The 13,059-nt window shown below is 47.1% G+C and overlaps 2 protein-coding genes across 4 annotated transcripts in view; both read right to left on the reverse strand.

Annotated features, from left to right (window-relative positions):
* The window catches only part of rasgrp3 (RAS guanyl releasing protein 3 (calcium and DAG-regulated)), a 130,556-nt gene that overhangs the window by 72,529 nt on the left and 44,968 nt on the right, over nucleotides 1–13,059 (reverse strand). The window lies entirely within an intron of this gene.
* ltbp1 (latent transforming growth factor beta binding protein 1) overlaps nucleotides 1–13,059 on the reverse strand; it is a 117,986-nt gene that overhangs the window by 37,892 nt on the left and 67,035 nt on the right. For all 3 annotated transcript variants that reach the window (XM_052080998.1, XM_052080997.1, XM_052080996.1), the window contains 2 exons: nucleotides 7,493–7,579; nucleotides 3,820–3,945 (listed from right to left, as the gene is read on the reverse strand). In XM_052080998.1, coding sequence (XP_051936958.1) covers nucleotides 3,820–3,945; nucleotides 7,493–7,579 — 213 coding nt within the window. The remainder of the gene's footprint in view (nucleotides 1–3,819; nucleotides 3,946–7,492; nucleotides 7,580–13,059) is intronic.

A 13,059-nucleotide genomic window follows, 5' to 3' on the forward strand; every position in this document is an offset into this window, starting at 1 on the left:
TCGTGCACTTGCGTGCCGCATAGCGCACAGAGTGGTGTTGGGTGTGTGTCCGGTGTAATGTTGTGTAGGTAGGAGTGGAGGGCTGGTGATTTGTTGGTTCGGAGTTGTGCTAGGGGTTGTCTGGTTCTGTGTGGTAGGTCTTGCTCTGATGTGTCTATTTCTGGTGCTGGTGCATGTATTACTTTGTTGTGTTGTCTGGTGTCCAAGTGTGTTTGTACAAAGTGGGTGTGTATGTCTTTCATGTTCTGTTTTATGGTGTCGTTGTTGGTGTCCTGTGGTGTTGTGTCTTTGTTGTGTGTGTAGTTGTTGTTGTGGAAGATTGTTTGTTTCTTTTGTCTGGGTGGTGGTGGTTGTTGAGTGAGTGGGTGTAGTGGGTGGGTTGGGTGTTGGGCTTTTTGTCTGATTTGCGATGCGTGTAGTTTTAGATGGGTGTTCAGTGGGAGAGTTTTTGTTTCCTCATGCAAGTGTTGTATGTTTGTGTCTTGTGTGCATCCTGTTGCTATTCTGAGTGCTGTGTTCTGTGTGGTCTGGAGTTTTGTCTTGTTTGTGTCCGATAGTGTTGGTGACCATATAGTGTTTGCGTATTCGAGGCGTGTGAGTGTGGTTGCTTTGTATGTGGTGAGTATAGTTTCTTTGGATTTTCCCCAGTGAGTGGTTGTTAAGGCTTTAAGTATTTTGTTTGATTGCTTGGCGCGGGTTAGAGTGTGTTGTGTGTGTTTTGAGAAGGTGAGTTTGGGGTCCCATGTTAATCCCAGTATTTTGGGTTCGCGGACTGTGGGTAGGGTGGTGTTATCTATTTGTAAAGTGAGCCTGTTGCTGTATTCTGCCGGATCCGGTGTGAACAGAGTGGTGGTGGTTTTGTCTGCGTTGAGTGTGAGTTGGTTCTGTTTTGTCCAGTTGTATATGTCGTGGAGATATTTTTGTACTTGTTGTTGTGCCTGTTGTGGTTTGACATGTGTGGATAGAATGGTGATGTCGTCTGCATATGTAACTGTGTGTACATTTGGAGGTGGTTGTGGTAAGTCTGCCATGTATATGTTGAATAGTGTTGGTGAAAGTACTCCCCCCTGTGGTACCCCCGTTTTCGTGTTTCTATGTTCTGATGTTTCCCCCCGGTATTGAGTGTATTGTCTGCGTCCCCTTATGTAGTTGAAGATGTATTTGATGATGATGTTTGGGGTGTTAGTGTTGTTGAGTTTGTTTGTGAGTGTGTGTAGGTTTACCGTGTCAAAGGCTTTGGACATGTCTAGGGCTATGGCAACTGTTCGTTGTGGTGGTTTTTGTTGATTGAAACCTGTGGCTATGATGTTGTGTATGTGGTGTAGTGCTGTGGTTGTGGAGTGTTGTTTTCGGAAGCCGTGTTGGTGAGAGGGTAGTTGAGTGTTGTTGGTAATGAAGGGTAGTATTACCTTTTCCATTGTTTTGGCTATTGGGCTGAGTAGTGCTATTGGTCTGTAGGATGGGCCGAGTGCGTGGTTTTTGTTGGGTTTTGGTATTGGGATTATTTTTGCAGTCTTCCATATTGCGGCGATGGTGTTGGTGTTGAGTGATGTGTTGTAAGTGTGTGTGAGTAGTGTTATTGCTTTGGGGCCTAGGTGTTTCAGATGTCTGATGTTTATGTTGTCTGGGCCTGTGGAGTTGTTGTTTTTGGAGCGTTGTAGTGCTTGTTTGACTTGTTGTTCTGTGATGGTTATGGGCGTGGTGTTGAGTTTTCGTATTTTGCGTTGTAGTTGTCTGTATGTTCTGTTGGTTTTGTGTTGTATTATGTTGGTGAATTGATTGTTGAATGCTCGTGCTTTCTGTTTGTTGGATATTGCCGTGTGTTGTCCGAACTGTATTGTGATGTTTTCTGGTGCGTTTTGTTCTTTGTTTGATAGTCTTGTTACTGTGTTCCAGAGTATGTATTGTTTGTGTCTGTGGTTCCATGCATCCGTTAAGTGTTCTTTCCATAGCTCTTGTTTGTGTTTTTGGATTTGTGTGTCTATTTCTTTGTTTAGGTCTGTGATGCGTGGGTCTTGGTGGTTTTGTTGTCTGATGTCGTTTCTTTGGCTGATGAGTATTCTGATGTGTTGTGGTAGGAGAAGTGATTTGCTTTTTATTTTTCCGTGGGGTATGTGGTGTTTGTCTGCTGTAAGTATGAGGTTTGTGAGCATGGTGTTGGCTGTGTGGATGTTGTCAGGTATGGTTAAGTTCTCCAGTGCTGATTCTATTTCAGAGGTGTATCCTTCCCAGTCTGCTTTCCTGTAATTTGTGTAAGTTTGAAGGTGTTGTTGTAGGCGGAAAGGAGCACGCGTGTTGTGTGTGATTTTGATAGGAAGGTGGTCTGAACTGAGTGCGTGTATTGTGGTCCATGTTGTTCTGTTTGTGATGCTGTTGCTGGCTGTTGTGATGTCCGGTGATGTTGGTTGTTGGTTGATGTTTGTAGGTTTTCTGGTAGGTGTGTTTGCGTTTAGAGTGATTTGTTGGGAGTTCTGTAGTATGTCTGCAATGAGGGTGCCTCTGTGGTCGTCGTAGGGAGAGTGCCATTGTGTTGAGTGAGCGTTGATGTCTGCGGTTAGAATGGTGTTGTTCAGCGAGTTTATGTATTGGAAGGTGTTGGTGATGTCTGTGTCTTCTGTGGCGTGGTCTGGTCGGGTGGTATCTCGGGGGGGTATATACATGTTGCATATGTGTAGTCTTTTGTGGTTGGTTATGTGAATCTTTACGGTTTGAATTTCTGTAGTGTTGGTGTTAATGTTGTTGGGGATGTTCATGGGAGTGAATGTGACTGATTTGTGAATGTATGTGAGCAGTCCTCCTCCTCCCTTGTGTTCTCTGTCTTTCCTAATGCTGGTGTAGTTGGTGAGACGAGGTGTGTTGTGTTGTTTTTCTAGTTTGGTTTCTTGTATGGTGTCTGTTGGTGTCCTACGAGGTGTTGTTGTTCGTGGTGGTGTTTTGGGATGTAGTCTGCATTTCCATGTTATGTTGTATTGTCTAGTGTTTATGTTTGTGCAATGTTTGTGTACCCAGTGTGGTGTGTGGTGGTTGCATCTGAAGGATGTCTGTCTTCTTGTAATCTGTTGTGTGCAAATGTCGCATGTCCGGGTAGTTTGTTGTGTGTGTGTTTGTTGCGTGCGTGAGAGTGTCTGTGTGGGCCCCGGATTTGTCTCTATGTCCCCCGCCTGGAGCAAAAGGTCCGCCCGCCACCCTGCCAGGTTCAGGGGGCGGTTAGCCGAAAAAAAAAACGGCCGTAAGGGCACCCCGTTCGGGGTGCAGGGATTGGTTCCTTGATTTGTCCCCCCGTTCGGGGGGAACCCTCCAACTGCGAGTAAGCCAAGGAGTTTGGAGGATATTTTATTGTTTTAACTGTCTTTGTTTTTGTCTTTGTTAGGAGTGTAGGGAGAGTTCTGTGTCCTCCTCTAGGGCTGAAGAAAAACATAACCGGATATTTTTCTCTCTCCTTAATTGGTAGTTAATACCACATGAAAGACCAGGCTGTAAAAATACAGAGAAAGGTCATTTGTAACGTCATCGGAATGTCATGTAGTATAAAAATGCTGTATTTTTTGTTTTAACATGACAGTTCAGCAGCAATTTTCTTTTTGAATTAAAAGTTACCTTTTACATTTCTCTATCCATTCACACCTGTTTTCCCTCATTTGAGTTATGTTAACTCGAGCTTATCCTTACTGACATTTTGTTAATTAGACAAAAATTAGAACAATGTATACAATAGAGAAAGAATGAAGCAAAAAAAAGGAGGCAAATATTCTGTCCATGTAAAAAGACATGATGATAAAGTGATCTTTAAACTTAATGGCCTTAGCCTTTTACACTCACCCACACAAGAGGTCAGTGCATCACTCAAGCGGTATCCCTCATTACAATGGCAGGTGAAGCCTTCGGCTGTGTTGTAACAAAGACCCTGGCCACAGATATAAGGGTTGATCTGGCACTCATCCACCTCTGTTTCAGAAGGAAAGGAAAATGAAAATTATGACACGAAAATCCCATATATCGTGTCATTAACTGATGATTAACTGTAATAATCTCTATCTATTCCATATATATACAGTATATACAGGTATATACTGTATATATATATATATATATATATATATATATATATATATATATATATATATATATATATATACACACACACACACACACACACACACACACACACAGGTATATACTGTCATATATATATATATATATATACACACACACACACACACACACACACACACAGGTATATACTGTCATATATATATATATATATATATATATATATATATATATATATATATATATATATATATATATTAGTTCCCCACTCCACCCAAACCCAGGGATGTCATTTTAAAAATATACTAAAGATCAATGTAATAATAATAATGTATTCAATGAATGTCACCTCTCTGGCAGGGAAGGAGCCCGAGCTGGTGTGTGAGGCAGAGAATTTCCGACTGGATATAGTCGGACTTGCCTCCACACACAGCCTGGGTTCTGGTACCAGTTCTCTCGAGAGGGGTTGGACTCTCTTCCACTCTGGAGTTGCTCACGGTGAGAGGCGCAGAGCAGGTGTGGGCATACTCATTGCCCCCCGGCTCAGTGCCTGTACATTGGGGTTCACACCGGTAGACGAGAGGGTTGCCTCCCTCCGCCTTCGGGTGGGTGGACGGGTCCTGACCGTTGTTTGTGCATATGCACCAAACAGCAGCTCAGCATACCCACCCTTTTTGGAGTCCTTGGAGGGTGTGCTGGAGAGTACTCCTGCTGGGGACTCCATTGTTCTGCTGGGGGACTTCAATGCTCACGTGGGCAATGACAGTGATACCTGGAGGGGCGTGATTGGGAGGAACGGCCCCCCCGATCAAAACCCGAGTGGTGTTTTGTTATTGGACTTCTGTGCTCGCCACGGATTGTCCATAACGAACACCTTGTTCAAACATAAGGGTGTCCATATGTGCACTTGGCACCAGGACACCCTAGGCCGCAGTTCGATGATCGACTTTGTAGTTGTATCATCGGATTTGCGGCCGCATGTTCTGGACACTCGGGTGAAGAGAGGGGCGGAGCTGTCAACTGATCACCACCTGGTGGTGAGTAGGCTCCGATGGTGGGGGAAGATGCCGGTCCGTCCTGGCAGACCCAAACGTATAGTGAGGGTTTGTTGGGAGCGTCTGGCGGAATCCCCTGTCAGAAGGAGTTTCAACTCCCACCTCCGACAGAGCTTTTCCCATGTTCCGGGGGAGACGGGGGACATTGAGTCCGAGTGGACCATGTTCCGTGCCTCTATTGTTGAGGCGGCCAATCTGAGTTGTGGCCGTAAGGTGGTTGGTGCCTGTCGTGGCGGCAATCCTCGTACTCGCTGGTGGACACCAGCAGTAAGGGATGCCGTCAAGCTGAAGAAGGAGTCCTATCGAGCCTTTATGGCCTGTGGGACCCCAGAGGCAGCTGACGGGTATCGACTGGCCAAGCGGACCGCGGCTTCGGTGGTCGCCGAGGCAAAAACCCGAGCATGGGAAGAGTTCGGTGAGGCCATGGAAGCCGACTTCCGGACGGCTTCGAGGAAATTCTGGTCCACCATCCGACGTCTCAGGAGGGGGAAGCAGTGCACCACTAACACTGTGTACAGTGGGGATGGGGCGCTGCTGACTTCGACTCGGGACGTTGTGAACCGGTGGGCAGAGTACTTCGAAGACCTCCTCAACTCCACCAACACGCCTTCCTTTGAGGAAGCAGAGCCTGGGGACTCTGAGGTGGGCTCTCCTATCTCTGTGGTTGAAGTCACCGATGTGGTTAAAAAGCTCCTCGGTGGCAAGGCCCCAGGGGTGGATGAGATCCGCCCGGAGTTCCTCAAGGCTCTGGATGTTGTGGGGCTGTCCTGGTTGACACGCCTCTACAACATCGCGTGGTCAACAGGGAGAGTGCCTCTGGATTGGCAGACCGGGGTGGTAGTCCCTCTTTTTAAAAAGGGGGACCGGAGGGTGTGTTCCAACTACAGAGGGATCACACTCCTCAGCCTCCCTGGTAAGGTCTATTCAGGGGTGCTGGAGAGGAGGGTCCGTCAGGAAGTCGAGCCTCAGATTGAGGAGGAGCAATGTGGTTTTCGTCCCGGCCGTGGAACAGTGGACCAGCTCTACACCCTTAGCAGGGTCCTTGAGGGTATGTGGGAATTCGCCCAACCAGTCTACATGTGTTTTGTGGACTTGGAGAAGGCGTTTGACCGTGTCCCTCGGGGAGTTCTGTGGGGGGTGCTTCGTGGGTATGGCGTACCGAACCCCCTGATACGGGCTGTTCGGTCACTATACCACCGATGTCAGAGTTTGGTTCGCATTGCCGGCAGTAAGTCGGAACCGTTTCCAGTGGGGGTAGGACTCCGCCAAGGCTGCCCTTTGTCGCCGATTCTGTTCATAACCTTTATGGACAGAATTTCTAGGCGCAGCCGAAGCGTTGAGGGAGTCTGTTTTGGGGGCCTCAGTATTACATCCCTGCTTTTTGCAGATGATGTGGTGCTGTTGGCTCCTTCAAACGGGGCTCTACAACTCTCACTGGAGCGTTTCGCAGCCGAGTGTGAAGCGGTTGGGATGAAAATCAGCACCTCCAAATCTGAAACCATGGTCCTCAGTCGGAAAAGGGTGGATTGCCCCCTCCGGGTCGGGGAGGAGATATTACCCCAAGTGGAGGAGTTTAAGTATCTTGGGGTCTTGTTCACGAGTGAGGGCAGGAGGGAGCGAGAGATCGACAGGCGGATCGGTGCAGCGTCTGCTGTGATGCGGACGTTGTATCGGTCTGTCGTGGTAAAGAAGGAGCTGAGCCAAAGGGCGAAGCTCTCAATTTACCGGTCGATCTACGTCCCAACCCTCATCTATGGCCACGAGCTATGGGTCGTGACCGAAAGAACGAGATCCCGGATACAAGCGGCCGAAATGAGTTTTCTCCGCAGGGTGTCCGGGCTCTCCCTTAGAGATAAGGTGAGGAGCTCGGTCATCCGGGAGGGGCTCAGAGTCGAGCCGCTTCTCCTCCACATCGAGAGGAGCCAGATGAGGTGGCTTGGGCATCTGATTCGGATGCCTCCTGAGCGCCTCCCTGGTGAGGTGTTCCGGGCATGTCCCACCGGGAGGAGACCCCGAGGAAGACCCAGGGCACGTTGGAGAGACTACGTCACCCAGCTGGCTTGGGAACGCCTCGGAATCCCCCGGGGAGAGCTGGAAGAAGTAGCTAGGGAGAGGGAAGTCTGGGCTTCCCTGCTAAAGCTGTTGCCCCCGCGACCCGGCCCCGGATAAGCGGTAGATGATGGATGGATGGATGGATGAATGGATTTGTGCTGTGATTGAGAGGGTTCTGTTGTAATATTTGAGAAAGTAATATTCTGACATCCACCACAAGTCTGCCTGCACTTTGATCAAATCCACCAAAACCGCATTACACCACCTGCGCCAAGACTTAGACCTGATTTGAGTAAGCGGAAAGTTCAGTCTCCCAACAAATGAGTGCATCATACCTGCCGATTGAGTCGGTGCAATGTCTTGGCCTGCATTAGCAGGGAAAACCTCCACTGGAACAGGCGGGGAACTCTGCTCAACAACCGCTGTTAAAATTTACAAGAGACAAATTAATACATTGATTCATGACATCCCTGTGATATGCTTTGATTAAAAGAATTAAAGCACACTTTCCCCCCTCGTTTTGCAGCCTGTTTTGAATCTGTCTTGTCCTGTCCAATTCAGCCACTCCACTTGACACTCCCTTTCCAGTCCCACAGTGTCAACGTGAGCATGACTTTTCATTACCATGTTGATCAGGGGGCAGATATAGACACTGTCCTGAGGCTATTTGTGCTCAAACGTGGGGAAGTGCAAAGGCCAGCGGAGCCGCCATAAAATCAGAAAACTCATCAATTGTATTTTTTCTCTTGGAGGTGGCCCTTCATCAGCCAAGCATTGCACTAGTAATTACGTAATACAACCCCTTGTAAAAAAAAATAATAATCTGGAATTACCAGTAGTCAAAATCAGACTACAATCGTAGGCATGACGCAAAACAAATCATTTTAAATGGTAACTTTAAGAAACACAAAACAAGAAAAATATGAGATTTGGTAACAGTTAATTGTTTGGACCAAGCAGAAGGAAAAATATGGATTCAATCAATTCTGATGGGAAAAAATGGAATTGTGAAATACAACAACAAAGTCACACTTCAGCACACCACCAGTACTTTGTTGCACCAACTCTGACTTTTGGAACAGCTCGCAACCTCAAAAGGCTCGATGAATGACAAACAGTACCCTTCATCAATCTGACTCAAATTTTGTCCGATTGCTTTTGTCAGGGGCGGCCCGGTAGTCCAGTGGTTAGCACGTTGCTTTCACAGTGCGGAGGTACCGGGTTCGATTCCAGCTCCGGCCTCCCTGTGTGGAGTTTGCATGTTCTCCCCGGGCCTGCGTGGGTTTTCTCCGGGTGCTCCGGTTTCCTCCCACATTCCAAAAACATGCGTGGCAGGCTGATTGAACACTCTAAATTGTCCCTATGTGTGAGTGTGAGTGTGAGTGCGAATGGTTGTTCGTTTCTGTGTGCCCTGCGATTGGCTGGCAACCGATTCAGGGTGTCCCCCGCCTACTGCCCGAAGACAGCTCGGATAGGCTCCAGCACCCCCCGCGACCCTAGTGAGGATCAAGCGGCTCGGAAGATGAATGAATGAATGAATGAATGCTTTTGTCAGAGCAGCTTAGCGGTTTGGAAGCATCATGCAAAATGATTTCATCATCACCCAAATCAAATTTTCAATTGATGGGACAAGAAAGTGTCCAAAAAGAAAACTTGTGCATTTACTGAAGGTGTAATGACAGTTTCCCAAGTGCTTTTACCCGACACACAGCCTGATGTCGTCATTGACTGCTGAAATGTGCATATTTTCTTCAGGCACTTGTCTTTATGAATGTCCAACAGAACAAAAGTTTCAGCATCATCACCTTGCCCAATGCATATTTGCGACTGATCACTGACTATGATTTTCATCCAGTCAGCCAGAGACAACGATTGCGTTTCCTTAGCCCATTGTAACAGATTTTTTTCTGCTTAGGCATTAATGATGGATTTCATTTAGCTTTCTGTATGTAGATCCTATTTCCTTACAGCAGTTTCCTAAAGTTTGGCTTGAGTGTTGTGAAAGGCGCTTACAAATGTGATGTATTATTATTATTATTACAAATGTCTCGAGTTTCCTTTGGTTCATCCCCCATTTATTTGGCTGTGCATTTTCTGTGTTGATATCTTCCTTGGTCTCCCGGTATGCTTGCCTTTAAAAACCCTGCCACGTTGTATGTACTTGGTCCAGATTTTAGATACAGCTGACTGTTAACAACCAACATCTTTTGCAAAATTGCGTGATGATTTACCTTCTTTAAGAAGTTTGATAATCCTCTCCTTTATTTAAAGTGAGATATTCCATGATGAAGCTATGATTCATATCAGTGCATTTGGTGCAATAGCTCTCCTAAGTGTGATAACTCCTGTTTACCTGCAGACTAACGAGCAGATCTAATCAGATGCAAGTCTAAGTTTTGCGACTGTAAATTTACGGGGTGAAGAAATCATTTTTTCCTCATATTTTTCCCTCTGATTGTTTTGCTTGATTTCTTTGAGCATTTCTTCAACCCAGAAAGTTGAGACTTAAAATGACTTTAATTTTCTGTCCTGTCTGATTCGTTTTTTTCCCCTCCAAAAAATTTAAACAACTGCTACAAGTTGTATAATTGTGCTAACATGGATGGATGGATGCATGGCTTGGGGAGCTGACGATGAGAAGAAAGGAGCGTCAGTGCAGAGCGCCGATGCATCTGTGGAATTGGGAGTCGCGGCTTGGAATTGAAGCGGATTTACATGGGACAGGAGATGAGAGCCAATCTCTTTTTCCTTAATGGAGGCTACAGCTTCTTGTTGCTTTTAAACTTAGCTTGTCGCAGACGTGTGCACATTTTGAGCATGACATCTTTGATCCACTGGTGAAAAGGACACTTTGATTTGCTCCTCTTTCATCTATAACTGCTAAAAACAACAAAGTGTATGCAAGAAAAGTGGTTAGGATTGCACAACTGTCTGTGTCTTATGTGTTGTGTTATATTATTTTGTCATTTTATGTTAACTGTTCCTTTGATAGTGGAGCGGGCACCCGCAGAGGCTCCTCTTGTCTTGAGAGGGAAGAAATTTCATCTCTGCTGTATGTTACACAGAGAGCACATCTGACAATACATTTGTAATTGAATTGAATACAGTATGTGCATACAGCACATTCAGATCATGTGCAAAAATTTGTTATCTAATCAAACCATTTTTATGGGATTATAATAATAATAATGCTCTTGCGACGCGGAGGCCCAGTCTCATTCGGCTGGGTCGTCGCAGTGCGTAGAGCCAATCAGCTTCACTAGGGTCCGCCAATGACCACAGTCATGGGCCAGGTCCGCTGCATCCTCCAGGGTAAGGCCCTGGTGTTTGAGATCCTCTCTGATGGTATCAAGCCATCTGGTGTGGGGTCTGCCGCGTGGCCTTTTCCAGCCGGCTGTCGCTGGATCAAATGAGAAGATGGCACGAGTTGGGTGTTGCGGGGGTAATCGGAGGAGATGACCAAGCCAACGGATGCGCCTCTGAGCGGCCAGTCGGGATGCAGGGGGCTGAAGGGTATGTTTTCGGAGTTCTGAGTTGGAAACATGGAGGTGCCAGCTGATGTTCAAGATGGTTCTGAGTGACCTGCTGTCAAAGCCGTCGATCCTCCTGGCCTGGGTCTTGTTTAATGGCCAGGATTCTGCACCATACAGGAGGTTGGGAGGAACTGCTGAGTTATAAATGCGAATCGTGGTCTTTTGGGACACTGAGTGGTGGCGCCAAGGGGCCGCCACAGTGACTGGATTGCCGCGGCCGAGAGGGCGCGTCTGCGGTCAATCTCTGGCTTGAGATCGCCGCTGCTGGTAATAGTGGAGCCCAGGTAGATGATGGAATTGACAAATTGCACTTCGTCTGTGCCAAAGATCAGGGGGGAGGGGTTGGGTCCGTCACCGATATACATAAGTTTGGTTTTCTGCCAGCTTACTTGGAGGCCCAGCTTTGCTAGTTCTGTTCGGTATATGGAGAGAGCACTGCTGAGGTGTTGGAGGGAGTTGCTGAACAGGGTGGTGTCATAAGCGTATTCAAGGTCGGTCAGGTGGAAGTTGCCGAGCGACACTCCTGAGACTTGCTCCCGGACTCGGATCATAAGGTGGTAATGGGGAACCACTCTGAGTCCTTCCCATTCACACGAACACAGCTCTCTGAGTTGTTGTAGAGTCGCTGGAACAATGTGGTTATTTTGGGTGGCACTCCAAGGTATTTCAGAATGTTCCAAAGGGAGAGGTGGTCGACTGTATCAAAGGCAGCTTTGAGATCTATGAAGGCTATAAAAAGATGTTGGTCCTTCCGAAACTCTCTAACCTTCTCAACAATGAGTCTAACTGCTGAGATGTGATTTATGGTGGACCGGTTGGGCATGAAGCCAGCTTGTTGGGGGCAGCGATGGCTTCGAATGGCGGGAAGGGCGCGGGTGAGAAGGATCCGGGTGAACAGTTTTGCGGGTATGGAGAGCAGTGAGATGCCTCTGTAGTTGTTGCAGAGTTGATTGTCACCTTTCTGCTTTCAGAATGGCAGGATGATGCCTCGGGTCCAGTCTGTGGGGGGCTGTTCTGCCACCCACACATGGTTAATGATGTGGGTGAGCCACTGGGCCATGGAGTCACCACCTTCTTTGAGCAGCTCTGCAGTGATGGCACAGATTCCAGGGGCCTTGTGATTTTTTAGCGATTTTATTGCTGCTCTGACCTCGTCGATTGTGACTGGGTCAGTTTTGCAGTTGGGGTTGGGGGTGGTAGAGTTGGCAGCAGTAACAAGACGGGGGTCGTGGGAACTGGAGGGTGATGAAGGAGGTTGCTGAAGTGCTCTTTCCAGAGTTCAAGGCAGTCTATTTCAGTGGTTATGCGATTTCCACTGGCATCCTTCATGAGGGCGGTCTTGATGTGTGGTCCGATGCGGGCTTGGCGCAGCATTGAAAGACCTGTCTAAGGTCGTTGCGCTGTGCTGCTGATTCCATGCGTTCGGCCTCTTCTCCCCAGTATCTCTCCCTGTCAGTTGCAATTGCCGCATTCCGTGCTGCATTGAGCCTCCGGTACTTTGTGATATCACCGCGCAGGCGAGCAGCATGGCGGCGGTCAATGATGTCAAGGGTCAGCTGTGAGATCCATGGTTGTTTGGGAAGAGGTCTTGATCTTCCCAATACATCCTGGGCAGACTGGTTGACCTTTAATTTGAAAGTCTTTATGGGATTAGTACCCCACAAAAAATATTTCTTTCCCTGATTTTATAGAACACGAAAAGGTATGTGAAGCTGTCGATTGTATAATTGATGGGGCCTCCTTTGGTGGCAATAACCACAATGAGACATTCCATGTAGCTGCGGATCAGACCTGCCCAATGGTCAAGTAGCGTTTTGAACTATTCTTCTTTACATAACTGTTTCTTTTCACCAATATTCTAGTAATGTTTGGTGTGAAGTCCTCTGTGGAGGTAATGCCACAACATCTAAATCTCGTTGAGGTCAAGGCTCCTGAGATGGTGTATTTTCTTCTGTTGAAGCCGTTGAGTGGTGTATTTACTTCAACTCTTTGGTCGTCCGATTGCATCACACACATTCTGTTAAGCTTTAACTGGTAGACAGAAGCACTTGAGTCATCTGCAAAATGTTTCGATTAACTTGGTAATTAATATTTTCTTCGATGACAACAATGTTTCCGGGCGTAGGATTAGGACAGCATGTGGACTCCTCCAAAATACTTCAAAGCTGGGAAGTGGTTTTGATGGTCGTGAGGTGTGCGCCTTATTTTCTCCAAACATATCGTTGTGTATTCACTCCAAACAACTCAACTTTGGTTTCATCTGTCAGCACAACAGCTTGCCAGGAGCGGTGTCTATCCAGGAAACTTCAGATCTGTAGCAGTGTTTTTTTGGACGTCAATGGCTTGAAGGAAATTCATTCTTGTTTAAT

This window comes from Hippocampus zosterae, chromosome 11, assembly GCF_025434085.1.
Source record: "Hippocampus zosterae strain Florida chromosome 11, ASM2543408v3, whole genome shotgun sequence".
Lineage (NCBI taxonomy): Eukaryota > Metazoa > Chordata > Actinopteri > Syngnathiformes > Syngnathidae > Hippocampus > Hippocampus zosterae.